This window comes from Daphnia magna, unplaced genomic scaffold (genome assembly GCF_020631705.1).
Source record: "Daphnia magna isolate NIES unplaced genomic scaffold, ASM2063170v1.1 Dm_contigs255, whole genome shotgun sequence".
NCBI classification, from domain to species: Eukaryota; Metazoa; Arthropoda; class Branchiopoda; order Diplostraca; family Daphniidae; genus Daphnia; species Daphnia magna.
This window is the reverse complement of record NW_025533205.1, coordinates 57029-84577: the sequence shown is the minus strand read 5'-3', so window position 1 is coordinate 84577 and position 27549 is coordinate 57029. Positions and strand designations below refer to the sequence as shown.

General features: G+C 39.2%; 5 protein-coding genes and 2 long non-coding RNA genes across 17 annotated transcripts; 3 read left to right on the top strand and 4 right to left on the bottom strand.

Annotated features, from left to right (window-relative positions):
- Positions 1 to 1384: 1384 nt before the first annotated feature.
- LOC116928477 (acetylcholinesterase) lies at positions 1385 to 4240 on the top strand. The gene is given in 13 exon segments (XM_045167659.1): positions 1385 to 1600; positions 1661 to 1786; positions 1846 to 1996; positions 2067 to 2252; positions 2308 to 2504; positions 2599 to 2735; positions 2929 to 2969; positions 3033 to 3125; positions 3197 to 3300; positions 3393 to 3558; positions 3643 to 3775; positions 3840 to 4056; positions 4059 to 4240. Coding segments are annotated over 13 exon segments (1779 nt in total). The 5' UTR covers positions 1385 to 1399; the 3' UTR covers positions 4086 to 4240.
- A 110-nt stretch (positions 4241 to 4350) lies between these two features.
- On the bottom strand, positions 4351 to 5933 carry LOC123467990 (transmembrane protein 45B-like). Its single transcript, XM_045167662.1, has 6 exons — positions 5764 to 5933; positions 5558 to 5688; positions 5283 to 5363; positions 5059 to 5204; positions 4755 to 4981; positions 4351 to 4681 (listed from the first exon to the last, which is right to left on the bottom strand). The coding sequence occupies exons 1-6, from the start codon at positions 5844 to 5846 to the stop codon at positions 4462 to 4464; spliced, it is 888 nt and encodes a 295-aa protein (XP_045023597.1). The 5' UTR covers positions 5847 to 5933; the 3' UTR covers positions 4351 to 4461.
- A 250-nt stretch (positions 5934 to 6183) lies between these two features.
- Positions 6184 to 10437, bottom strand: LOC123467988 (alpha-N-acetylglucosaminidase-like). 2 transcript variants are annotated; one of them, XM_045167656.1, is made up of 18 exons: positions 10341 to 10437; positions 10096 to 10256; positions 9853 to 10034; positions 9556 to 9774; positions 9462 to 9489; positions 9269 to 9402; positions 9118 to 9183; positions 8931 to 8994; positions 8655 to 8800; positions 8500 to 8584; positions 8287 to 8436; positions 8082 to 8224; positions 7933 to 8005; positions 7660 to 7752; positions 7148 to 7347; positions 6941 to 7061; positions 6578 to 6842; positions 6184 to 6485 (listed from the first exon to the last, which is right to left on the bottom strand). In XM_045167656.1, the coding sequence occupies exons 1-18, from the start codon at positions 10405 to 10407 to the stop codon at positions 6295 to 6297; spliced, it is 2388 nt and encodes a 795-aa protein (XP_045023591.1). In that variant the 5' UTR covers positions 10408 to 10437; the 3' UTR covers positions 6184 to 6294. The 2 variants fall into 2 exon arrangements, with proteins under 2 accessions (XP_045023591.1, XP_045023592.1); XM_045167657.1 differs by lacking the exon at positions 9462 to 9489 and having other exon boundaries at positions 9269 to 9430.
- Positions 10438 to 10689: 252 nt separating this feature from the next.
- Positions 10690 to 15404, bottom strand: LOC116928476 (alpha-N-acetylglucosaminidase). Its single transcript, XM_032935564.2, has 18 exons — positions 15265 to 15404; positions 14894 to 15054; positions 14606 to 14787; positions 14309 to 14527; positions 14219 to 14246; positions 14020 to 14153; positions 13890 to 13955; positions 13587 to 13650; positions 12966 to 13111; positions 12754 to 12838; positions 12538 to 12687; positions 12334 to 12476; positions 12196 to 12268; positions 12011 to 12097; positions 11690 to 11889; positions 11501 to 11621; positions 11136 to 11400; positions 10690 to 11050 (listed from the first exon to the last, which is right to left on the bottom strand). Exons 1-18 carry the CDS (start codon positions 15326 to 15328, stop codon positions 10884 to 10886), a joined length of 2355 nt encoding a protein of 784 aa, XP_032791455.2. The 5' UTR covers positions 15329 to 15404; the 3' UTR covers positions 10690 to 10883.
- A 292-nt stretch (positions 15405 to 15696) lies between these two features.
- Positions 15697 to 18396, top strand: LOC123467989. Its single transcript, XM_045167660.1, has 5 exons — positions 15697 to 15839; positions 15917 to 16067; positions 16187 to 16344; positions 16430 to 17249; positions 17309 to 18396. The coding sequence occupies exons 4-5, from the start codon at positions 16432 to 16434 to the stop codon at positions 18156 to 18158; spliced, it is 1668 nt and encodes a 555-aa protein (XP_045023595.1). The 5' UTR covers positions 15697 to 15839; positions 15917 to 16067; positions 16187 to 16344; positions 16430 to 16431; the 3' UTR covers positions 18159 to 18396.
- Positions 18397 to 18829: 433 nt separating this feature from the next.
- On the top strand, positions 18830 to 23664 carry LOC116928485. Of its 2 annotated transcripts, XR_006642021.1 has the most exons (13): positions 18830 to 19058; positions 19128 to 19319; positions 19602 to 19791; positions 19848 to 20160; positions 20253 to 20333; positions 20446 to 20670; positions 20735 to 20811; positions 20861 to 21462; positions 21518 to 22292; positions 22349 to 22397; positions 22489 to 22604; positions 22671 to 22787; positions 22863 to 23664. It is a non-coding gene; the product is annotated as an uncharacterized LOC116928485 (long non-coding RNA). The 2 variants fall into 2 exon arrangements; XR_006642020.1 differs by having other exon boundaries at positions 19602 to 20160; positions 20735 to 20784.
- Positions 23665 to 24516: 852 nt separating this feature from the next.
- LOC116928487 lies at positions 24517 to 27269 on the bottom strand. 9 transcript variants are annotated; one of them, XR_006642023.1, is made up of 9 exons: positions 26948 to 27264; positions 26003 to 26126; positions 25681 to 25732; positions 25474 to 25613; positions 25184 to 25404; positions 25000 to 25093; positions 24831 to 24880; positions 24665 to 24769; positions 24517 to 24583 (listed from the first exon to the last, which is right to left on the bottom strand). It is a non-coding gene; the product is annotated as an uncharacterized LOC116928487 (long non-coding RNA). The 9 variants fall into 9 exon arrangements; XR_006642022.1 differs by adding an exon at positions 26198 to 26319 and having other exon boundaries at positions 24831 to 25404; positions 26948 to 27269; XR_004397256.2 differs by adding an exon at positions 25910 to 25934 and having other exon boundaries at positions 24831 to 25404; positions 26948 to 27269.
- Between the last annotated feature and the right edge of the window lie 280 nt (positions 27270 to 27549).

Sequence of the window (27549 nt, the reverse complement as noted above, 5' to 3'; positions counted from 1 at the left end):
GGTATCTTTAAGAAGTCAGAAAGATATCATTGAGATGTCTTTAGGAAATCTTTAAGATGTCCAAAAAATATCGTTAGTTAATCAGAAAGGTGACCTAAAGATGTCTTCAGGAAGTCAGAAAGATGGAATCGGGATATCTTTAAGAAGTCAGAAAGATATCATTGAGATGTCTTTAGGAAATCTTTAAGATGTCCAAAAAATATCTTTGGTGATTTAGAAAGATGACCTAAAGATGTCTTCAGGAAGTCAGAAAGATGGCTTCAGGATATCTTTAAGAAATCAGAAAAATATCATTCAGATGTCTTTAGGAAATCTTTAAGATGTCCAAAAAATATCTTTGGTGATTTAAAAAGATGACCTAAAGATGTCTTCAGGAAGTCAGAAAGATGGCTTCAGGATTTCTTTAAGAAATCAGAAAGATATCATTGAGATGTCTTTAGGAAATCTTTAAGATGTTCAAAAAATATCTTTAAGTAATCAAAAAGACGATCTAAAGTTGTCCTTCATAAATCCAAAAGACAACTTAAAGTTGTCCTCAAACTGTCTTGATAGACGTCTTAAAGATAGCACTAGTCCCGGACATTTGGACGAAACGAAGGAGTCTTAAACATTATTTTAAAGACATCCTTAGGACATCCCACCTCGAGACAACCGGACATCCTTTGGATGTCATAAAGATAACCCGTTGCTATGTGGGAAGTTGTATTTTGGCATTAGCGATTGTGTCTAACTTTCGGAGCAAGTTCCCTTTATGTTTAGCCTCCCCCCCTCAATGTGTTGTAGACAGGATCCTTAATGAAACAAAAACAACAGTTCTACAGCAAAAAAAAGCAAACACTTTAAATCGTACAACCCGTGTACCTCTGTCTCTCGCTTCAACAATGCTTTTGTATGTTTGCCTGCACTTCTAGCATATCAGCCAGGATAGACGGGTTAGTAAATATTATTATGTAAACAATAGTGACAGATCAATTTTGAAAAAAGAAATGCTCGTGCAACGGGATAAAAGACTAGACGGACTACAATAAGATAAGACTCAGGTTTGATCTTTCAACAGGGAATCCGGTTTGGACAAGAGAAAAACAACAATTTAATCAGAATAAATATATATTAAAACATCAAGTGTATGTATAGACTAGGCTTTATGCAATATTACGAAATATTTGGAAATTTGCGTTGGGTTTTTTCCCCCTGTCTGTTAATAATCTCATAATTTATTACATTCACGATCTAACTGTATCAGACGAATGAAATGCATTAAAGCACACTTTTAACGATATAACAATGTGAACAGTATGGAAACTCCGCCCATTTGCTCGAAAGATAGACGCAACATGGAAAGCTATAAAAAAGAAATGAAACTTCCAGTTAAAAGACTTTATAGTTGTCACAGCAAACAATGAAGTCGCTTTTGCTGCCCATCATTTTCCTGTTGGCCGGCTATTATGTAGCTGAAGTTTCTTCACAAGTCATCCTCGAAGTACCAGGCTATGGCGTTCTTAACGGGACCATTGAAAACTCGACTTACACTGAGCGTTCGTTCTACGCGTTTCGCAGTGTCTTTTATGCAGAAATGCCCACTCCTGCAAATCGATTTCTGGTGAGTAGACCATAAAAATGTGGTAATAATGGAAAATCTAAATGTCGATTTCATGTATAGCCACCGGTTCCGAAAGCTCCCTACCCCATGGATGAAATCCAGCAGACTACCAACAATAACGCAGGATGCCCTCAACCTGGAGCAGCCAACGAGGATTGTCTTTCTCTGAACATCTTCACACCACAAGTAATGATAAAATTGAGATGACATTATTAATGGTTTTTAACAGGGTTGTATATGACTAGTTGCCATTTGAATCCGACACGCTTCTTCCCGTCATGGTCTGGATCCATGGAGGAGCTTTTTCTCTTGGCCATGCACTCGAATATCTACCTAACAGATACATGGAGCACGACATCGTTCTAGTTGCAATTCAGTACCGTCTTGGTCCACTTGGTGAGGTTACGTTATCATGAACCGATGTAAGGAAAATGTTAACCAAGGCTTTTGACATTTTGTGGCTAAGGTTTCCTCTCCTTTGATACTGACGATGTTCCTGGCAATGCCGCTATTTTCGACCAAATCGAAGCTTTGCGTTGGGTCAACAAACACATCCAATACTTCGGAGGAGATCCCAGTCAAATCACTATCGCGGGGCAAAGCGCTGGAAGCGCTAGCATTTCACTTCTTCTCTTGGCCCCCCAAGCAAGAGGTACATTTTAAAATTATTTTCTACCTGAATTTTGTATTACCATTTGCATTGAAAGGGCTTTTCCGACATGCTATTGGCGAAAGCGGGTCTGTTCTAGCTGAATGGGCCCTTGATCGCGATGGAAGAGGCAAAGCGGCTTCCCTGAAAATCGCTGAAATGTCAGGATGTCCTTTAGAACCTTACCAAGATTTGCTCACCTGTGTGCAGAACGTTGACGCAAAAACTATTACCCAAGCTTATTTAGACTTTGCGGTAAGTAACAAACAAAAAATGCAAAAATAAAGGTAGCGATGGAAGTTAAATCCCATGTACTAATTTTATTTGACCTTTTGTTTTAACCATATAGGCGGAGGAAAGATTTTACGGTGGTCTTGGATTTAGTGGTTCAAATCCTGTCATTCAGGTTGCTGGAGCTCAACGGATCATCGAGTCCGATCCCCGTGAGCTTTACAGTTCGGGAAATTTTGCAAATGTCCCTACCATGTAAGTGAACGGTAGCTACTTCCTCTTTAGTAAGCTATTTTCGATAAATTTGAAGGTGCTGTCACACGAACTCGAAACTTTGGGAAGCGTATAGCCAACATGCACAAAAAGGCTGTTTACGTGAATGCACCGATGAATTTTCACGATAATTGTTCGTTTTTGTGACACTAACTATATTTTCTGAAACTAATAGGTTCGGAGCAAACAAACAAGAAGGCACATTAGTGTTGGGAAGTAAGGTTTCTTTTTCTTGACGAATTTCAATGGACTTAAATTGACGCTGTGTTCTTGTCACAGTATTGTACAACGATTTTTTGGTACCCAATAATTTGACTGAAGACGAGGAGTTTTTGGCAAATGACTTAGTACCACTTCTGCTGAACGCATTGCGTAAGTATAAAAAAAAACAATTTTCTTCTTGAGGGATTTAAAATGTTCAGACTGACTTACGAATCCAACAGATATTGATGATCCTACCGGAGAATTGGCCACTCAGTTAACAGAAAAATATTTGAGCACTGCAGTAATGGGCAATTTTACATCCATGATACCCGGATTAACAGATGTATAGCTAGAAAATATTTCTTATTGATACGTTTAAAGTACTCGATTGGCCAAGGCTCAAGATTGAATTCAAATATATTTAAACCCGGATAGATGTGCAGCGTGCTCTTCTTGAAAGGACCGACGTACGAGACAACACAACTCGTTTCTCAACATAATCCTGACGCGTTCTTTTACTCCTTCGAGTACGAAGGAAGAAATTCCATTTTCAGCTATTTGTTTGCAATGCAAAATGCAAATCCACCTCCAATTCCTCACGGTAAACTGGCATACCCACTTTTCTCGATCAACAAATAGCATTTAGTAAAATGGCGAGTTGTGTGACGACTTGATTATTTTATAGGTGTCAGCCATGCTGATGAACTGATATACCTGTTTATTTACCCATTCAAGTCTGTCCCACCCGGTCTCAATAGTAGTGAGATTGAACATTCGATGAAAATGCTTCAAGTCTGGACAAATTTCGTCATATTTGGGTAAAACCTTTTCAAATACGTTGTTCTTGTATCGGTTCATTATTTCTCATTAAATCATTTTTAGTAATCCAACTCCGGACGGTGTAGCACTTCTTGATGGAATACCACAGTTTTTACGATACAACACCGTCGAAGAATCCTACACCGCAATTGACGATGTTTGGAGAACGGAGGCAGACTACACATTAACGTACACCGTGACGGTGGACGAACTCACTCCTCCTGGTGAAAGACGCACAGCTTCAAAGAGACAGTCTGGTCGCTTCCAACGTTCACTGCCAAAGAAAAAAACAATTATCTGGGCTATTGATAATCGTTTTAAATATCTAATTAAACGATAACTTTCTTACAAACACAAAACGTATAGCAAAATTATTGAAAAACGTCCCGTGTAGAATGATTTGTATTGTCCTGTTTCTTTCAAGGGTTGAAATAGTAGCCTATATAATACAGCCATCACTCTAATTCGCCGTCTGGAACGTTTCGTCGAAGGATGTAAGAATAAAGGAAGATTTTCTTTTTGGAAATAATGGTATCTCACAACAATTTATTTAAAAAGCTTGATATAAAAAAACTGCACTTGAACAATTTATTGATCGCCGTTGTAAGAATCGAAAGAGTTGGACAGTGTACGAAATAGCTAGTTGTAGCTAGTTTAGCGTTAACAGATATTGATTAATCAATCATTAAACTTCGTCCTCGCTGGTCTCGTCGAAGGTCTGTCTCATAGTTGAACTATTCGAAATAATCGGTCGAGAACTTTCACCACTGTTCAAGCCATTCGCGCCAACCTTTTGATATTGAATGTCATTGCGGACGAAATCGTTTCCAGTGGATCCCCTCTTGACCATTTTGCCAACAATGAGTACGAAGAAGAACATAATCACAGCCACAATTGCACAGTGCCTTTGGTGGTATCAGATAAAAGGTATAACATCCAAGCATCAAAAGCGAGTAACTGAACAAACTGATTGATTACCAGCTGAAGATCATGGTGATTATCATCATTTGGTCGTGGTTCTCTTGGTCCCAATGAGCCATACCACCAGGGGGATACAAGATGAATCCGATCTGGTAGAACCACGTTCCTTGGAGAAACGTGAAATAGGTTCTAGCCAAAGCAACTGTGACATTTTCTCTATAGCGAGCCTCTAGTGCCACACATATCACGCAGGCTATGATGACGTAAAACAAATACATGTGGACCTAGTTATTAGAGAAGTATTTTTTTTTTAATAGTGGTGAAATTAATGCCGACAGAAGCGTTAAGTTGAACAACGAACCATAACGTCCATGTGTGACCTGCCATGAAGATGATTTCCGAATAAGAATCCTTCGATGCCAAACGCAAGAAAAGCTGAAGCATAGTCGAGATTCGGTGGAATATCGACTTTGTAAAAGTAGAGGACATCAATGACGCCGGTAAAACCTGTCCAGCGTTAGTCGGGTATCATCTAAATTTAAATTTCAACTCTTTCTCAGTTGATGTTAGACATAATCGAGTTACCGAAGAAAAGGAACATTGAAATGTGCTGAGCGTTGCCCCAATGTGTCCAATGACCATTTTCAAATCCCGTCGCCGTTTCACCTTGAAATCAAAGAATTCCTCATTTGTCACGTCTTTTCAAAAATAATCTGATCTTTCTCCGTATAGACAAATGAGCCATTAGTCATTGTTGCCCTTGGTTACCGTTATCTCACGTTTGCATTGTCATCAATAGAGACGGTTGACAGAAATAGCTTATTATCTTTTACTTATAAGAATACTCCGCCTAGTATTACCTATTATTCCTATAGAAGTAGCAACAATTTTAAAGAAGCCTTCGATGGGGACTCTTGGTAGACATGAACTGGTATACATCGTACTACTCCTGTAGTCTTCTCCATGACGTGACAGCCGAGAACGGTAATATCTACATGGAACAATTTTACAAAGGATAAAGAATGGCTAAAAACTAAAGGCAAAAAAAGTCTTTTTAAAGTGATACCTTCGAGAAATGGAAATTAGCCACCATATCGCGAATAATATGAAAAAGGAGCCTGGAAGCATGTGTCCTAAAAGAGTTCCCATGATGACTAGACGGTTGTTACGTTGAAAATGGATCACGGCGTCGAAAGAATAAGTTTGCTTTTTAGACGAAGACTGATCCAGTGTAGGGACATCACGTAAGCACCGGGCTGAGAAAGCGTGCGTGTTATCAACAACCAGCAAACTGATAAGTGATAACGTCAATCAACCACATCCCATTGATTTTCGTCACAACCTAGGCTAGTTAAGTAAGTGTTGCACTGAGCATGCATCATGCCCCTCAGTGTTAAGGTTAAGAGCCTTCATTACTGACATGTTTTATTACTACTAAACACGGCTAAACATAGATTATACCGATACGATTAGCATATAAAAAGAATGAACACAAAACATGTTTATTGTGGCTATTATCAGATGAGATTATATGCACGTTGCTACGTCAACCTGACTATTGTATGGATTTTTTCACTAAAAAATTATTTGTACTTAATTATTGAACTTTGGTAGTTGGCAAAGTAGTGCTCGTTCTCGTTATTTGATGTTTGCGCTGTTTACTTCTGATAGCGGGACGGCGTTGAATAGTTCTCAATTTTTTAATGTTTGAAGATACTCTCGCAATGTAACGCTCGTAGATTTTCTTCCACTTGCCGTAAAGCTCCGTCGCTTTGACTATCGGATCTCCTTTACACATTGAGAGTTTGAAAATACATGAATAAGGTTAGACTTTGCGTATAAGTTAATCTTACTAATTATAATGACAAATTATTTGTTACCTATCGGTTGATCTGTGTAAAATTTCGTGCTAAACGTGAAAGGCTCTTCCACGGTTGCAAAGACTGCCAATTCAAAGGCCTTCTTGTTGAATGGTCTTTTTTCGTTTAGGGAAGTTTGCATTTCTTGGATAAATAGTTCCCAGCGAGGCTTGAAGTAATCAGTTACAACACCTGCCCATTGTTTCGCTGCATAGTCTCGTATTTCTCCTCGAGGACCCCACAGCGTGATTTGATTCCGAGCATTCCATTCGTATTGCAACTTTTCCTTCAAAATTACAAGAACAGAAAATGAATACAGAGTTCACAACTTAGTTTACCTTCGTATTATTGTTAAGGATTTTGACGAGTAGAATGTTTTACTACCTTTTCAGTCGTCCCCCACGATCTAGCATCGGCGATCCATTTGCCTAAAAGAAATTTAGGTCCGGTTTGGAGCAGATCATCCAAGTCTTGCAATAAATCAATCATATTGTGCCCAACTTCTCTGGTAAAAATTAAACGATGAAACCGTCGGTTGAACAAAAAGGAAACATTAAACTAAAATTTGTGAAGCAAAGAATAAAACTATACCCGATTGCGGTAATGTTCTTTTCAATGTAAACGACCAAGAGCTTGTTGTATAACAGGTGAAAGATTTCTTGGAGCGCTTGTCTCGTTAGATCAACGATGTCGTGACGGTAGTTGGATGCGTTCACCAGTGATGGCTCGGTCTGTACACCGAGGACAAAAGCGTCCCAGGCTAAAATTACGTCATGAGGAGTGTACCATCCCTGCATCGAAACGAAAAATTTTATGCTTTTTACTGCTCATGATGGCATAATTAGATAGTCTTGAAGCTTAAGACAGCGGAAGAGAGAAAGATAAGCTGTTAGCATTAATAGCAATGTCTACTTACAAACGGAGAGTGAAAACATGCAGGTCATTAGTGGCCAAAACACACCCTCTCTTCGTGAAACGAACCGTCGGAGGAATCATAATAAACGATTATCAGGTGTGTCGCTGGCGTGCATACAACCCCACAATAGAGAAAGAAAGTACAAAAAATGCAGAAAGCAGATTGAATAGATTTTAAAGAAATTTACCGGTGGTGGTGGTTTGAATACTAGATTAGGTCGACGCGTGAGAACAATGTACCTATTACGGGTTATCTCGTGCGATGCGTTGTATACGCTCCGCTGTGCATGTTCACATAAAAGAATTAAGTCATTTGAATTGAAATGAGGTAGAAGATCGTTTTAAAATACGAATTTTGTCCCGCATGTATCAAACCGCTATAACATTTCAACTTTGGATCGACATTTGATACTTTTGGCAATCTTAACAAAATGCAAACAAATCTCAGGGTCATATCTTACCTGTAAATATCCCCAGGCAGACATAACAGCCGAATTGTTAACCCCATACCTCCTCACAGTATACTCGCGAAACCTAAAGTACAACAACGGAAATCGGTATAACACATTGAAAAATGAGAACTTTGAATTTTTCGAGCTAAATGTAGTACCACTGATTCAAGTCTGGCACTTGATTCCTCCAACCCATTTCAAGCATTTTGTCATAAACGACATAGTTTTGATCGATCCCTTCCATAGTCAGACCTGTCCCTACCATCGTTGAATTGGGGAAATTTCTAGCATCAACGACGCCCTTTTCGTACGAAAAAAGAAAATTCAAACTTTTCTCTTATGAGATTCCGTCTAAGGTATTACCTTAGAGATTGTAGGTATAGCTCCATTAAGACCCAAAGTGCCTCCAAAATTATGAAGCAAACAAAAAACAAATGGCTGCCCATAAAAAGACTCGAGCCTGATATACTGGGGATCCAGTTCTGCTTGAAGGTCCAAGACCAGCATTCGTCCCTTTGATAAAAGAAAAATTAACTTTTAAATTAAGCAGCTTTTCAATGGATCTTCAATTTTTACTTGGGGTACAGAAGTCAGTAGAGCTTTTGCTAGATCAGCAGTCCAGTATTGTGCATCATGTTTAAACAACCAGCCTTGCATCAGCCTGTCAGAAAACGTACACAACGCAACTATAAGATTAAAAAAAGAAATCTTAATAGAAGTAAATAAAAAACCATATGGCGTCAGGGTCCGTTATTGACATGGCATTGAAAATCGCAGCTCCCACTGATGAAATGAAGTTGGGATCGGGTGACGTAGGTCGCACTTCGTTAAAGACGTCACAATTGTATACGTGATCCGTGCCGAATTCCAGAGTCATCTACGAGTAATAGGTTTTATAATTTTTTTAAAGTAATGCATAGCATGTAAACTTGACATTTGATTTTGACTTTGCGTTGTAAATTTTTTGCCTTTAAACATTCTAGTTTACCCTAACGCGGGTGGCCTACCTCTTCCATAAACCGATATCCGATTTCAGTAAACAGCGGGTCGGTTGGCTCAATGAACAAGGGACTGTGAAGATAACAAGTGATAAGAATGTTATGAAAAAAAAAAGGCTGGGACGTTTTTGAAGATAAATATTTGGGAGTGAATGCGATGTAAACATCTATGGCGTTCAAGGTTCAAGAAACTCACCAACAATACTTGTCCTCGAAATTCAGCCAAGATGTTAGATGCGTATAACTTGCATTAGGATAAACGCTATGAGAAAAAGTAAAAAATGCTATAGCTATAGTGCAGTCGAAGCATCATATTCAGTTAATTATATCACAGGCTGCCGCAATACCTTTCCATAGCGCGAGGAATATGACCCGCAAAAGCTGGGAGGACAGGTATCATTCCAAAGGCTCGCATTCGTTCCAGTATTCTATGTTGAAGAACAAGCGTTCCATTCATCCAGTTATCGCTCAGCGGACCACCCTGTTGCGTTAAGACTATAAATGCCATCCTAAAGACAATTTCAAGACAATCGTTTTTACCCATCCACGAAAGTTCCCCATTCGTTGCCTATCAGAAAAACGTTTTAGGCACTAGGCAATCGGAATTGCGTAACGGTTACGTTAAAAATATTACCAAGCAAAGAAAGCCGGTCCGGAAAAGTGCTCATCGAGATCTTCTTCTTCCAGTCCGAATCCCAGGTAAACTCTTCGCCAAATGATTTCTTGTCCGGTAAAGGCTAAAGGCAAGTTGATTCCGTTCATGGCCATCCAGTCAATTTCACGCTCCCACCGTGGCCATTTCCACCAAGCAAAGCTGTAACTGAATGTACATGTGTTCTGATAGTACCGAACCCTGCACACAACGCCCATGTACCATCATTAATAGTAATCTTTATAATTTGATTATAGTATAGCTAAAACTGCAACTTACTTGTCTAGAGAGTTGACTCGTATTGAGACTTCAGGTAGAACAGCAGGTAAGTTCAACTGATCTGCATCCCAGGAAACTTGGCTACGACAAAATTGAGTTAAATAATAGTGAAATCCCCAAGCTGCCATTACACCGGTCGATCCTTGAATGAAAACCGTGGCATTCTCTGTCGTTTTGGTAATCTGTGTGAGAAATAACATATTGTTTTTCATTTTCTCTTGTCCAAAAATCTTGTACTCCAACTTGGAAGTATCCATTTTCTTCTGCTGCATGACCACCCTCTACTTTGACATCAAACTCTTCTGCACGCTCCGGAAGAAGACGGCTAATCAGGTCGGCCACTGTTTGTGATTGAATTTTCCTAGAGGTCTGAGTCTGGATTCTATCCAGAAAATTACCGAGACCTATATGAGTTTAAATAGTGCTTCTACAATGTGAGTTTTTGAGATCGGTTGTCCTCATGCAAGCTCCGCAAAATGATTTCTTACCTTCGGAAACTAAGGCGAGAAATGCCATCAGAGTAAAAAGACACTTTGAACTGCGGACGGGTGACATCTCACAGGATCGAATGTGAAAGCTCCTCCTCCTAAGCGCATCCAAGTCCAACTGAATGGAGTGAAAAGCTGGCCATGGAACTGTAGTACGATAGTTTACATGTGAACGTTGTTTTTAAAACTGCCAAACAAAATAAGGAACTAACATGAAAGGTCCTTATATTTACTAAATAGTTCACGTGAAAGGAATAAATACAAAGATCCTTATCCATCGTGTTGATATTTGGAAAAATATAACCTAACCATATCCACGAAATATTTTAAAGAAACCTGAACAATTCTATATTTTTGCCAATTGGTTGTAATGAAGAATAATCAATAGTACACTGTATGCATAGGTAGAAGTCAAAAGAACGCCAATACTGTTTAGAGACCTCTTACAATTTTTTCTTTACAGACATACACTTCAACAATTTATGTGCAAATGCAAGTTGCGTAATTTTTTTCTTTTCGGGAAATGGAAGTGGTAAATTTCTACTACATTTCAGAATTTTCTACAAGATAAAAAAAACGTTTTTCTTCGTCTCCCCTATCATCTTTTGTTTCCTCGAGTGCCACACAGTCAGTGATTGGGTTATCGTTATCGAGCTGATAAATATTCCTCCATTTGTCGTAAAGGATCGCCGCCGTTACAATCGGGTCACCTTTTTAGTTCAAAATTTGCCGAAAAATGGATTACAAAATGTTGTGAAAGCAAATTCATTGCTGTGATCCTCTCGGCTGACTCACCTGTTTCTACAACCGGATAAATTTTTGTGCTGAACGTAAACGGCTTCTCTACAGCATTGAAGACCATCGATTGGTAAGCTGTACTGTTAAACCGTCTGTTTTCTTCGATGGTAATTTCAAGTTCTCGAATAAAAACTTCCCATCGAGGCTTGTAATAATCAGCTACGACACCGGCCCATTGTTTTGTTGCGTAATCCAATATCTCGCCTCGCGGACCCCAAAGAGTGATTTGATTTCGAGCATTCCATTCGTATTGTAGGATTTCCTTTTTGAAATAGTGAGATAAATGTAAAATCAGCGATTCAAAATCCTTTACAGATTGTTTTGCTGAAGTTGCAGCGATGGAATGTGAGTAAAATAATTACCCCTTCAGTCACTCCCCAAGATTTGGCATCGGAGATCCATTTGCCTAATAGGAATTTTGGTCCAGTTTGGAGTAGATTGTCCAGATCTTGTAACAAATCAATCATGTGGCGTGCAACCTCTCTAATTAAAAGGTGGCAAGAAACGCGGAATTTAAAAAGTAATGTTGAATGAACTAGTAGCGTGTTTACCCAAGAGCAGTGACATTCTTGTCACAATAGGTTACCAACAGACGACCGTAGAGTTGGCTGAAAATTTCCGACATTGATTGCCTCGTCACATCTATAACATCGTGACGAAAATTAGGAGCTTCAGACAACATAGGTTCGGTCAGCGCACTAGCAATAAAAGAATCCCATGCCAGGATAACGTCCCGTGAATTATACCAAATCTGTAAAACGTAGAGGGAAAACAATAATTTCCGAAAAACGCATTTTAAAAAATTGGGATGTATCGGACAACATATAACAAGAAGCTTAAAACAGAATTCCTGAAAAGTCATGTCTACTTACAAATGGAAATTTAAACAGTGCTGGTCGATCGGTTAAGAGATATTGGCCATGGAAAGAACGGCCTGATGTATCATTGTAAACGCTCGTCTTGTGTGCGTAGATTATACAACGGAGTCAGAAAATGTTAGAAAAAATTACCAATGGTGGAATGATGATAATTTTCTCTCAGTTTAGCACCATTTTACCTGTAATATTCGCCAAGCAGACTTAATCGCTGAGCTATCGACTCCATACCTCCTCACGGTATATTCATCGTACCTGAAGCGGGCAAAATAGTGTAAGGAAAAGAGAAGTATATGCGTGTCTGAATTAGCTAATTGTACCATTGGTTCAGGTCTGGTGCTTGATTCCTCCACCCCATTTCAAGCATTTTATCGTATACAATATAGTTTTGGTTAATGCCTTCCATGGTCAAACCAGTTCCTACCATCGTCGAATTGGGAAAATTTCTGGCGTCAATGACTCGCTTTTCGCATAAAAATGAAATTTATTATGCTATTCTTGTGATTAAAATCAATACGAGTTACATCAGATATGGTAGGAATAGCTCCATTAAGACCCAATGTTCCTCCGAAGTTGTGCAGCAAACAGAACACAAAAGGTTGGCCGTAGAAAGATTCAAGCCGAATGTATTGCGGATTGATTTCTGCTTGCAGATCCAACACCAACATGCGACCCTTTGCAAAATGAAAGAATTTTTTAATCAATTTTTTTTTTTACTGCGAAGGGATTCAAAGTATTACTTGGGGTACGGAAGTGAGTAAAGCCTTAGACAATTCCGGTGTCCAATATGCAGCTTCGCTCTTGAACAGCCACCCTTGCATTAACCTGTAAAAAAGGGCGAAATGCGAGTTGCATAATCATGATTGAAAAGAGACATTCTTCGAATCTAAAATAATAAATGTGAAAAGAGAAAGCAAAAGGAGAAAGGGTATAATAAAAAAAATAAAATAACCAAATAGCGTCAGGATCCGTGGTTGCCATGGCACTGTAAACTGAAGCTCCGACTGAAGACACAAAATCGGGATCAGACTGTGTAGGTGGTACCTCGTTGAAAACGTCGCAGTTATATACGTGATCCGTGCCGAATTCGGCAATCATCTACAATTACCATAACATATATTTTAAGTATCAAGCATGACTCTGGTTTCAAGTAAAATTATTGTTCCGAATCGGCAATTTTCCAACAGCCAGCAGAGGCTTCACAATGAACCCATCGTTCGTATTACAGTACAAGCGGTAACGGAGACAAGGAAAAGGCCAAGAGGGGTCTACAGCTCCACACAATGACATGGGAGAGACATTCGTTTGCGACAGACAAGACAAAGTTAATTGCTAGTTACGATTGCATCGTCCCCTACTTTTATGCCCGTGTGGTGGTAAATTTCCCTTCTTACTGTGTCGAAATTCAAACAAAATACTGTGTGTCAAAACTACTTCTAAATATTCTGAATTGGTACGTAACGTTACAATTATTTGTTATGCCTTCCCTGAATTTACCACGTGCATATGTTACGCCAGTGTTTCAGTACATTCAGTATCCTACTTGTATTGACGTAAGTAAATTCTAGCCTACCTCTTGAATAAATCTTGTGCCAATTTCGGTAAATAGGGGTTCGGTGGGCTGGACAAACAATGGGCTGTAAAATAGAAGTCATGTTGAAGTTAAAAACCAATATTTTCATACAAAATGAGACATGAATGTTTTTTGTTTTGTTTTAGAAGCAGCGTAAATGAATTGCCATTAGCTATAGAGGATCTTTCCAGGATGTTCCTCTACACTAAAGGATGATGTTCTGGCAAATTGTTTAAGGGAGGGTGCATTATAGAACCTATACCAGTGAGTGCTGACAAAAAAATTAGCTGGTTTGGTACTCACCAGCAGTATTGGTCCTCAAAAGTTACCCAAGGTGTGAGGTATGTGTAACTTGTGTTAGGATAAACCCTGTTGGGATAATTTAAGTTGCTCAAATCGTACCGCCGTAAACAGGATAAAAGTTCAAATCAACCTTTCCATGGCACGTGGAACATGGCCAGCAAATGCTGGAAGAACAGGAATCATTCCAAAGGCTCGCATTCGCTCTAATATCTTGTGCTGAAGGGCAAGAGTCGCCTGGTGCCAATTATCGCTTAAAGGTCCGCCCTATTTTCAAATGTTATTACAATAAAACTTAAAGCGAAAACATTAATTTTCAAATTCAGATATACCCATCCTCGAAAATTTCCCATTCGTTGCCTGGTAAGAAGATTCATTTTATAGTCTTGGGAACAAAAAACAAAGTTATTGGATTGACTTACCAAGCAAAGAAAGCCGGGCCCGAAAAATGCTCATCAAGGTCTGCTTGTACGAGGCCTAGTCCCAAATATACCCGCTGCCAAATGATTTCTTGTCCAGTGAATGCTAAAGGTAAATTAATTCCATTCATCGCCATCCAATCAATTTCACGTTCCCAGCGAGGCCACTGGAACCACGCAAAACTGTAGCTGACAGTGCAAGTATTCTGGTAGTAACGTAACCTGGATAATGGTTTTAATTAATCTGTTAAGGTAATTTCTCAAGTATTGAAGGGATTGGAAAAAAAAATAATTCTATACTTGTCTAGAGAAGTGATCCGTACTGAGACGTCGGGTAAAACCGCGGGTAAATTCAACTGGTCTGTATCCCACGACACTTGGCAATGACAGAATTGAGTCAAATAGTAATGAAATCCCCATGCTGCCATGACACCAGTGGATCCTCGTACGAAAACCGTTGCATTTCCCGAGACCTTTTCGATCTGCAAAAGAGTGACACACAAAAATAGTCTTAAGGTAATCATTTTACAGAGTATATGCAGTGTCGAACGCGAAAGATAAACGCAAGGTAAAATAGACGACAACAACCTGGAAATATCCGTTTTCTTCTCCGGGCAGGCCGGGCTCAACCTTAACATCGAATTCATTTGCACGTCCTGGAAGAAGACGGCCGATCAGGTCTGTGACGGCTTGCGCTTGGATCTCCACGGAGGTTCGCGTATGGATCTTGTCCAGCGGTGCGCAGAAACCTTGAACCAGACAGCATTTGCAAACGAAATTGAAATCGTGGCATTGGTATCACTGCTTGTGTTTGTTTTGACTTGCCAGCTGGCATATCTAATCGGTTTGTAAAGTCTGACTTAATGCTACCCCTCCGAGTAAAACATGAATTTACACCAGGTACTCAAACTGTCTATTAAATCAATGTAGTTGGTAGAAAAGTATAATTTTTCTTTTACCTCTCTGAATTACAAGGAGGCATATCACGAGAACAGGATGCCACACTAAGTTCCGGAAAAACATTGCCGAGAGCTGATTCTAACGATAACCACAAAGTGACTGTGGGTGAGGCGAACACTGTCGAACTGTTTGGACCAACCCATAACGTTCAAGGCTTCAAATCACGAGCTGTCTGTTATCTCGGATAACAACAACTGCCAAGTTTGTAAAAATCGTTGAACACCCCAAAAGTTTGTGACTTGGGGTAAGCTTACATAGCTATACTATTTCTTTCGCGTAACCGTACTTTTAACTATAGGGTTTCAAATTTCAAACTCGGTCAAGTTTCACCATTTACAGAATCGCAAAATAGTTGGACTACCACGAAATTTTATCTTGAAATGAGGGATGGCATAGCGGTCGTACCCTTATCGCTCGTGACGCTCTACTCGCAAATAGAAAACAAAAACAAAACGAAAAATTTTTACCGCCTTTCCCTTATCATTTCCAGCCCTTTACAGATGGTTCATTGGCCTCTGCTTTCAGCCAAAATTTCCTCCCTTGCTCAATTTGCTAAGGGTTAATAACATGAAAGGTAAACTAAAAAGCGCCCCAAATCTTAATGTGAAAATTCCAATTTGCAGAATAACTCGTTGCCTCGCTTTTTCACAGACCTTCACAGATGCAACACTAAAACCGCTACCATTTGCGATATGCTCTGGCATATTACGGACATTATGGAATTCAAAATTTCTTGCCAGGAAACACTACAGTGTTATTAGTGTTTTTCCACAAAGCTGGAGTTGTTGACATTGATGATGAGGTATCTGACGTATCCAAGGTCTTTCATTCTTATCTGGGAAGTGTTTTGAGAAAATATCAGGAAGATGGATGTAGTTAACAGAATGGGGCATATTATTGTGCTCTTCGTGACCTCGATAGGTTTACCAAAGCTTCGACAGGCTGTTATCTTGTTGTTCTTTCAATGTTGGCCTGCACTCTTTAGAAGACAGTATAGCCAATTCGGACATCCCATTAGCTAGCAGACTGTGCGAAAGTAAAGTCACTGCAAGACAAAAAAAACAAACAAAAATCTCCAAGTAAGTTTATTTTCCCTCATTTCTTCTATTCCGTTATACGTTAATATTAACACCGTCTATTTCAAACTTTAATTGTACTAAACAGCTATGGTGCTGTCGGTGATACCAGATGATGGTCATCCTTACCTAGAAATACAATGGAAACTGAGCGACACGGAAGTAGAAGCTGTCTTCCTATCGAATTTGGTTGAATTCCGAGGTCTCAGAGCTATCCGTTTGGGTATTCAAAACCTAAAGGATCAGCGTTGCACACTGAATCTCTTCGCTCATCATATTCGGCACACGGGGGTTGAATTGAAAGCTGTTATTTGCCGTGTTGACGGACTCGAATGGATAGACATGATACAGCATGGCTGTCAGTCAACAGCGCTTTTTACAGCAATTCTTGCCAAAACACTACAAGGCCCTCAAACACTAACTTTTCGGGTTTTCATTGCTAACACTGTTTGCAATTACCGATTCCTACTGAGAGATTGCATGTTAAAGCATCATCTTTGGTCTGCCGCCTCTAAAAACAGCGGAACTACAGACATGGACTTCAAAATTCAAAATCGTATTTTTCCGGCACATAAATCTCTCGTCATTGCACGCAGCAAGACTTTCTCTGCTGAACTCGAAAGGCTAGAGGAACTGACAGACGAGGGCTGCACGAATAGTAGACCTCGCATCGCTCTCGACTTGAATCCGGATACTTTCGAAGCTCTACTCAAGTACATGTATACGGGCGAATTCCAAGTTCCCATGAAAAACATGGAAGAATTCTGGAAAAGTGTTGCAACCTATGGATTGGCTACACTATCACAACTCGGTGAGGTCGTGCTCCAAGGATCGTTAAATCCGACTGATTGGATCGAACTGCTTGGGTCGTTGGAAGTGACACGGAGGGAACACCAGTTACCAACGGGGTACAAAAGGATGAACTTAACGATATTTCCCCATATTTCTGACAAATTTCTCTTTGTAGATTCCCGTCTGAAGTGTCTACGATTAGTAATTCCGGTTTCATGCTGCGTTTTACTGACCGCATGTCGAACGAATCGAAAGGCAATTTCAAGTTCCTGGAAGAGACTAGGTTTGGCTGGCGCTACTCTGCGAGTGTGGACGAAAACGACAAAGTTTCCAATCTTTATATTTGCTTCTTTAGTAGCCTTAACTGTAACAGCGATCTCTACGTTTGTGACGTTATTTTTCGAAGCCAAAATGATGTAATAACTATGGTTGAACGCCACCGGCAAAACGACGACTGTCTGGTGCAGTCGTCGTGCCAGATCTTCTATGCCAATTTGATCCGTGGAAATGACTGTAACGAGTCCGCGTGTTTCGAAATATTCATTCGTTCCAGTATCGAAACAGTAGCGGTCGAGCTGGTAGATGCACAGCTTGGTGAATCATTATGGATGGCAGCTGAGAATGCAAAGGGAACGGACGTTGAGTTTCAAGTCGGTGATAAAGTTTTCTGCGCCCACACGTGGTTAGTTGCATCCCGTAGTCAGCCCTTTGCGACACTATTTAGCGACTTGCTACTGGAAGAAGCGGCTGGCTGTGACGTTTGGTCTTCGTCAGAAACTGAACTTAAGACCGCAACAGCGATAACGTCAACAGCAAAAACCACTATCAAAATTAATGAAATTGAACCAGACATCTTCCGAGAGTTACTCAAGTACATGTATACTGGAACGCTAGGTATGGCAGCCAACAAGCCGCTACTAAAGGCTGCTGAAAAATACGAAATTGAAAGTTTAATGAACATTTGCAGAGCTGCTATTCGTGAAATTGATTGTGAGAATTTATCGTTCAAATTACTTTCTTATTGATATTGATATCTTAAGCATATAGAGATGGTAAGTATAGGATTAACAATTAGAGTGAAGCTGGTAATGTTAATGGAGTGTTTGCGTTGACTAATTTTCCACGTGTCGGCTAGGGTTTGGATTAATTTTTCAATTTCGTTTCATTGATTTTTGCATTTCACTTCAAAAGTTAGCATCAGAATGGGTCATGGCATTGTTGTTGCCAATTGTGTAAAGAATACATGTTCACTGTAACTGCAAATTATTTTGTACGCTACTTGCTTACCACGTTTGGCATTTATTCGATTATTTCTTACTATGTTGGAATTAACGTAATTTCTCGAATCCCGTTTTTACGATATTTATCTTAACAGATGGCCAGCGGTAATAGGGATTCGACACAGGTTTCCGGAGCGTTCAAAACTTTCCCGATAGGGATTCTGTCTAGACAAGGCGTTAGGGATCGGCCCCGACCCTAATCGGCCCCGACCCTAATCGGGGCGCATTTTGCCAATCGGGTTTCGAAATTCGGGGCGGGGCGTTCGGGGCTCGGGTCGAAAATTTTTGAACCCCGATCTCAATCGGGGATGCAACCCCGATCTCAATCGGGGATGCAACCCCGATTGCAATCAATCGATCGACGTAAAAACATAATCGATCGAGTCGAAATCGATCATATGATGAATGGATGGCGTACCGTGTCAAGTAGCCATCAGCAATTTAGCATCATCAGCAGATTCAGTTTCAGATTCAGTTCCTATTATATCGTGATGAGAATCTCCTCTACTTGAAACTTGAAACGACCCTGGTCTCCCAATAGCAATCCATGCTTGCTACATTTTAAAAATGTTTACTGATCTCCCACCACCCATATTGCTTTCAATGACATGGGCACTTAAAGGAGTTGTACATGGACCTAAATATGTAATTTTGTTTAGTTGGTTTTTATACAGGTGTTAATACGTGTTTTTTTCTTATTTTTTTGGCTAGCAGAAAAAATTAGAAAGAAAATTTCCCAAGGAATTTAATGTGAAGAACTAAAAAAACTGCCCTTCATCTCATGGAAGTAAAATGGAGGTCAGAGAATGTGCGGAATGAGTATTGGTTACTGTCACATTTCTTTCCAACATCTACTTTGTTAACTCTGGAGCACATTTGATTACTTTTGTAATTCCCAACATAAAGGTAAGGTTTTAAAATTTATTTATTGATTCCTAATTGTTTTTTGAGATAATTTGTCTTTTGTGTTAATGTTGGGTCTAGTTCAGCATAGAAATGTAGTAACCAGAGAGTAAACAGAGTATGTGTTGATGCAATCACAGCTCAAACATGCCATGGGGATTGGTCAGTTTGTGACCCAGATATCAGTATTTCTTCTGGCCGTCCTTTTCTGTTTAAATTTGTGAAACTGGCAATATTTCCCATTTACTGGCTACAGAAGCTAATGTATTTTCTATTTTACCCAAGACAGTTTTATCCATCAAGAGGCTGGAGGACTGTAGAAATGAAGAATTCTTCCTACCCCTTTGGCCTGTGGTAAAATGATGCACAATTGTAATGTCTACTTCTTCAAAGAAGGATAAACACTTATTATCTACAACAATGTTGATAATGCCATTATCATAAAACTTCGAAGTCTAGCATCTTCAGCTGATTCGTAGGTTGAAATTCCGCGAAGTCTTCACACGTATTCTACAGTTTAAGTACTGACAGGTGACATGTAAAGTTGAATTTATGCGTGGTGATGACACAAACTTATGGAGATTCGCTGGCAGAAAGTTGGGCATGACCTCCGATGTTCGAAGGTCCGAAAAGTGATGGGCATACTACCACATCAAGATTATTTTCCGTCGTGTCTAAGATGTCGCTAGTTATATTTCTTGCTTCAAGCATCATTTGTTGAAAAACAGTAATGGTCCAGAGATCTCGAAGCAAACTTGTGAAAACGAATTTAATCTCTCGTACTTTTGCTTTTTGTACCAGTAGTCGTGCGGCAAAAAGCACGTAGCAAACGTAAGGCAGAAAGGTAAGGCAAAAGGCAGAGGTAAACTAAAATTTCCTCGAGAAAGTGAATAATTGCATGCTGAATCATCGTATCTTTGTTAAATTTCTTTTTAGTTTCGGGGATCATTCGTGTATATTAAGGATTTCGATTTCGTTAAAGATGACTCACTGCTGGCGAATATCAAGACTATTCTGGTAAGAATCAAGCTTTTATTTATTCATTTTTTAAAACACATCAATACATGCCAGTTACACGAGATGGACTAGCAACGTTCTTTTGATGGATAATGGATTAAATTTTTTGTAGAAACATTCCACATGATTCCTCGACTGCATCTGATTGTTAGCGATGTGGATGAAATCGTCATTTCGATAAACCAGCACAGTGACTTCGAGCCAAATGTTATCGGCTTTTCCGTTAATCCTTTGCTTAAACTCACGGAATCTGATCTCATCGAACATTTTCTTTTTGGTTTTTTTTTTTCTCAAAAGATAAGTTCTGGTCAAATCTCCCTATACCAACAGTTGAGAGGTATCTAAGTGTCCATCTAACTTTAAAAACTCAACAAACAATTGTATTTTGGTTTGGTTTGTAGAGGACATCAAAAACTGTGCAGATTTAGACGTTTACCGGCATGTCTTGGATGTAGATAATCTATTTTTCCCTTTCATGGTGTTCGAATGAAATCGAAAAGAGATTTTTTTTTTTTTTCTTGAAAAAGGTGTCGGGCAAGGCAGATGGAAATTGGCGAATTTTTCGTGATTTTATGGTCAATCTGAAACAATGACAAACTGCATTTCATTTTACAGCAAAGAAGAGATTGGTTTGTTGATAGCCGTAGCCGAACGTTTCCTTGATGTAGTTCGCGATGTCGGATTCCAAGTAAACTATGATGTTCTTTCAGCACTCACTTTACGCCAAATGCGAAAAGACGGCACGCTAGATACTACGTTTCGGAGATTTCTTGTCGGCTGTCTTTCACTTCACCGTAGAATGTGGTATCATTATGTATAAAAACTACTGAGGAGGAATTCCGCCTTATATAAAAGGTTTTATTGTCAATTGAATCTATATCTTCATCTCTTTGCTATTCTAATAGCGAGGTAGGCGATCTTGAGAAGTAATCCGTAACTGTCCCGTGCATCACTTGCGGCCTCGGTATTACGGCCAGTAATGCAATCTGACACAAGGAGCCATGTCCCTCGGCTCAATCTCCCAAACGTCATAAAAGCCGACGATGTTATGTGACATAGCAACATCAGTAACCGAAGATGCTGCAAGCCACTTCATCTTGTGTCCGGAGCATTGGCAAGATCCTAAGAAGTTAATCTTACGAATTAGTTTCCCTAGCCACATGTTGAAATATGTTTTTTTCTAGTTAGGTCAATGACACTTATGTATGCGTATATCCTTTAGTACGGGAAGTATTTGAAGAAACTGGAGAATCCTATTTTATTCACAAACAGAAGTCTGCAGCGTAACTAGGAAAGAAGAAATCCAAATGGAAAAAGTACGGCAGTGGCTTGAAGTTGATTATTTATTCTCAAATGAACGACAGAATTTGACTGCCGTGACTCAGCGAGCTGGATTTTTACGAGTTAAGACTTAAGTCTACTTCCAACCAGGAATTGATGCAGCAGCTAATACTCCGGACACACTGCTGAAAGACCACACACACACGGCAGAAACCGGCGAGATCATTGCAGCCAATAAAAACGCCTTTAAAAAACAAACACATGTGTACATATACAATTTCCCTAGTTTTTTGCTGTTATATACGACTGCCCATTGATTCTCTGGTGTCATTTGTCCCATGTCTTTGATATTGAGCAATTCCTTTTACAACTCGCGTTGGTTGTAAATTAGGATAAAAGATGGCGTGACTGCGCCTCTGCCTTTGTTTGTAGCGAGTGAAATCTATGTTCGAATATTTGTGAACTATGTTACATTCCGGTGATAAGTTTGATAAAATTAAATGGTGTGATTTCAACTGTTGAGAGTTTTTCATTGATTCTTTCCTGTGTTTTGGAGTGAGAAAAATCAAGTGGATTATTTTGTGTGCAACGGGTAAACTTGTGATCAGCAATGTCAGCTGCCAGATCCAAACTTTTACTTTTATATTCCAATCATGCTATTCTATTGCACGTTGAGAGGTATTAGACATAAATTTCAGTACTCAAAATCCAATATCTATCATTCTGCTTTTCAGAAGTAGTTGGTGAAATCTAAATAGCAAAAGATACTAACCGTGAGGAAAGGTTAGAAATGACACAAACTATATGAGTTGGAATATCATCATGACAATAATATCATTTTTCTACTCTTTACTCATTCATCATGTCCTGTCAGTTTTGATGAGAAAAGTGCACCACATATTGTGTTGCAAACCATTAACCATAACAATTTCAACAATCTTCTCGTCATTTCTACTAAGCCTACCAAGTGGCAGGATTTTGAGTTACTGGGTGTGGTATTATATTTATATGTTTGCAATCAGAATCAAATTGGCATGTTCGTGCTTTTATTTCTAGCTGATGTATCAAAAATGAAAAAAATGCTGCCCTCGAAGAAAGATCATCAGCAATGCAAAATCAATGGATTGGAATACCTCATTTCATTCTATAATCTTTTCCCACTCATCATCTCATGTAAGTTTCAATCCGGTAAAAGTAGACAATTCCTGTTTATTGTGTAGTCAACGGTTAGCAACAATATTTTTGCAGCCTCCTTTTATTTTTACTTTAACAACCAAAACATGTCTTCGCCTCGCCCGTCGCCCAGTCTTGGCTTCAAACGTTGCCACATCTTCGCTTCGCCCGTCGTCCCGTCTTCGTTTCGCCCGTCGTCCCGTCTTCGTTTCGCCCGTCGCCCAGTCTTGGCTTCACCCGTTGCCACATCTTCGCTTCGCCCGTCGTCCCGTCTTCGTTTCGCCCGTCGCCCCGTCTTCGTTTCGCCCGTCGCCCTGTCTTCGCTTCGCCCGTCACCCCGTCTTCACTCCGCCCGTCACCCCGTCTTCGCTTCGCCCGTCGTCCCGTCTTCGCCTCGCCCGTCACCCTGTTTTCACTTCGCCCCGTCATCGCCTCGTCTTTGTGGTATCATTGTATTTTTTAATGTGTAATTGTGTAGTGTTAATTAACCCGTTGGCTGCCACCCACTTTGATCCCCTTTTTTTTTTAGCTTGTTAGGGTCCGGCAGCGCTGTTCTGCCCAATGGTCTATATGCCATGGGTGGGACAGTTGCACAAGCCGTGTGGCTCAAAGTCGATCGTCGAGGCAATGCACCAGTAGGGAATTCCCCCTTGTCGATGTGGTGGTGGTTGCTTGGGGTGTGCATTCCCATAACGGCTTCCATCATCATGTCAGCCCGGACTTCTCTTCGGACAAGTCCCTCTTTGTCGTAATCCTTTTGATCACGATGTAGCTAGAGTAGATATGTAGTGGCGTGGCAGCCAACGGGTTAGTTTTATGTATGTATGTATTTTTTGTATTGTATTGTATTATGAAATGTAAATATTAGTGGTGGAAATGTGGGTGGATGGAGGGACAATAAAAGAATTTTATATACATTTTAATTTTGAATTTATTTCCGTGAATATAGGTAGTAGCTTGGTTGGGGATCGAACCCTTGGCATCAGGAACATGAAGCCAATGCTTTTCCATTCCGCCAACTTTGAGGTATTAATGATGCCAATTTATTCCTTAATAACCTTGTTTGTAGTGCATAAGTAGATAAGCCAACAAATGTCAACTATTATTGATATAGTCTCAAATGGCATAGTAGTTGAGTGCTTGACTGTGACTCTAATTGTCTGAGGTTCGATTCCCAGCAAAAACAGGCTATGTCTACTCTATATAACAGTGTATTTGGTAAGTTCGGTAATAGTTCGACTATCGGAAATATTGGTTGAAAAGCAAGTATGAATGGCGACAACGAACAATATATAAGCAAAGATTCAATTTTTTTTTTTTATATTTTTATTCTTGATACAGTATACATGTACAACAAATTTCACTGAATTGAACCACCGGGGAGATTACCCGGTGCGTGGCTAAGAGAAGCCGGAAGAGGATAGAAGGATTCGGACAAGTTTTTACGTGAGCGATTAACCGTTAATTCGGATTTGTGGGTAGCCTCTTCGCCCTCCAATGATATCATAGAACTTGAGGACCCCCACGTCCCCTTTCCGGACAGCGCACTCACAACCTTTACTGCTGATCACAGTAGGGGCATGACCCCCTACGGGCTTATTACGAGTCAAGGGGAAACGGGGCCACAGAAAAGAAGGGAGCCCAGATATGCAATTAAATTTTTTTTAAATATAGAAATACTATAATGTGGAAGGAAATAAATGAATCTTGAAATTGCAGGTCGTCCTTCTAAACAGTACAATTTTTTTTATCTCGTCTCAACCAGGAACTTTTTCCAATTAAATATCTTTTTTTATCTAGGTTGTAAAAAAAGAAAAGAAAACAAACACATATCAATGTAAAACAATCCTTGAAGCAAATTAAGAAACTTGTCTTACATAAATTCTATGCTGAGCACATTTCTAAGTTAAAGTTTCTAACTAAACTGCAGATCCAATTACTGCATAACATAGATGGTCGATAACAGATCCTGAAAGAACTTCCTGAAGGTAAAAAAAAAAAATGTTCAGTTAAAAATTCTGAATATCTGTCTGCAACAAATACCTCCCATGAGAATTTTTTAGTATAACGTTAGTTAAAGGCTTCGCGAAGATCTATATTTTGAATACAAAAATAGGTTACAATTGAACGAACTGATTCCATAAAATAATAAGATTATGCAGCACACAATGGTGATTGCATCATTGAGTACATAATACCACATGTACCATACTTCAAAAACCATTTGTAGAAGCAAATAATTTTGTTTTCAAAGTAGGAATCCATAATTCGATAAAACACTCACAACTTCAAATCGGAAGCTCATTCTGAAATGTAAATATATTAAACTTGTTATCTGCTTGTGTGAAAGCAAAACAACATTAATGCAGATCTATTTGGTACATGTAAAAATAAACCTGAAAACCAGCTGTATATTAGAACTCATCAATTTCCAGAATCCTTTTTCCAGGATGATAAAATTGTAAGGCAAACCGTGTTTCCTTTCTACTCAGAGCGTGCCTTTTGACATTTATCAGCTTTAACAAATCTTTGGACAATTCCCAGTTTTGGAAATTCTGGAAAAAAAAAAGTATTCTAATCCTTTTTCCAGAACGATAAAATATCACACCTGATTTTCCTAAAGTAGGTAAAAATTCCCAAAAAATTATTCTAACCAAACTCAAACAACTGACATACAAAGAATTACCATGAAGGTAATGAAGTAGTGTGAAAATTCCATGTGGATAATAAAAGTGGAGAACAAAAACACAATTTCCAACGATAATGTTATCTCAGGGGTTGATGTATTTATGAAGCACACTGTAAGGCTGCTGATAGTGGGCGTACCTGGAGAATGAAAACATTATGTGACAGAAAATTGAACTGAAAGAAATAACATGCAAACATATTGTACCATTCAAAAGATGTCTGGTGATAATCCACCTTCAAACAACAATTGAGTGTACCTTGGAAATAATAGTAAAAGGAAGTCTCTCAGGTTGGCTCAAAAAAGTGGCAAATTTTAGTGTTGTAACCAAGAGAATGTTTAATATATTAATACAGAACCCAATCTACATTCAGCAGACAACCAGTAACAACTAAGGTTTAAGCCCTAGAATTTCTACCAGAAGACGGCTTGTTACCTTGGCATAGTAACAAAATGCAATCCTATTATTTAAGGATTTCATTTTCAATACATACACAACGATAGCAAAACTGAACAGATTATATCATACCGTTAATATTTGATGAAAAATCATTTGAAACACTAAACAGGGTAGAAACGTAACAAGCACCAATTTAACTTGTCACTCTTAATATTTATCATAGACGCACATAAACGCCATCTAGTTTCTCCTCCTGAAACCCAAAGAAAATAGCCGTTACTTTGAAATCAGTACAATTCTTGCTTTTAAGTGCTTGAACTTTACTGATCTCAAATAGTTGAATTTCAATTTAAACACAAAAACTGAGAATATCAACTACTAGTTGCAAGACGGAGTGCTAAAACATTTGTAGCTAAAACTGTCGTTGCTCGTAGGGTCAGCCTGTACTGTGATAGCGAAAAAAACACAGAATAATAGCTGCACCACCCTAACGCATGCAAGAAAAGTATTTGAAATTGTTACAACAATACAGCTCATTTTTTACTTTTTGCAAATTGTCACAAAATTTACCGGAAGTAACCGGAAGTAGCAAATATCTCCGGAAATAGTGATTCCACAACAAAACGAGTACAATTTTCATGATCCTTATCAAATTTGGGGTTGGAATGACGTGTTTTTAACCAAAAGTCGGATTTGACAAAAATCGCGATTTTTCATGAACTAGTTCCGGAAAATTTGCGATTTTTGACGATTTTCTGGTATTTTGAGCTGAGCTGACACCTGCAGTCGATCCCAAATTTGACGAGGATCACGAAAATTTGAATCTTTTTTCTGATAGACTTACAAATCAGAAGTTATTTGGCATTTTAAAACCGAAAGTAAAACCAGAAGTTGAATACCGGAAATCTTAAAAAATGAACTTTGTTCTCCTTTAAAAAGTTAACAAGATTTTGATAGTTGTAAAAGTAAACTATTGTTAATAAAAGCTATGCAGTGTTTTAAAAGTTCTAAAAGTAAAATTTCAGTTCTGAATCGAAAAATCATACATTTAACACGATTAAACCACTTACTTACTTGGTATTTAATGAAAACCTGCAACCGAAATATGACAGTACTTGTCAAAACAATGTTTTGGGTTCTACTAGTATCTGGCTGGATGCAGCTAGACTGCGCAAGGCCCTTTCAATGGTTCGTCTGCTCACGAACTGCCGCGTATGCGTGAATGAAAATGCCATGAGGAATTACAGTTTTATACTTGTATTACCCTCCAATTATCCATGTATTGGTATTCTTCATGGATTAATCAACAAGTATCATCAATCAATCCCCCTGAAAAGTGAAGAACACCTTCGGGTTTTAAGAATAAAGATTGGGTGCCACTGCTAAACGCCATCTGCCAGTTCCAAGCACAGATTCATTGGGCAAAGCAAAGGAAAGAGTCCATTCATAAAACCGTGATAAAACCGTTATCTGACGCTTCAATAAGCAGTACCTTTTCCGCTACACCCTGAAATCGCCGCGCCATGAGCGCCATCTCTGGGGTAAAGTCTCAGAAAAGTGTCGGTCGATCCACCGGTCGTTGTAGAAGGGTAGGGGTGATGAGGGTGTTGGGTATATAGCAAAGAGTTTTGATAGAATCCCTATCGGGAAACTAGACTTTTACCTTTTTTCGTGGC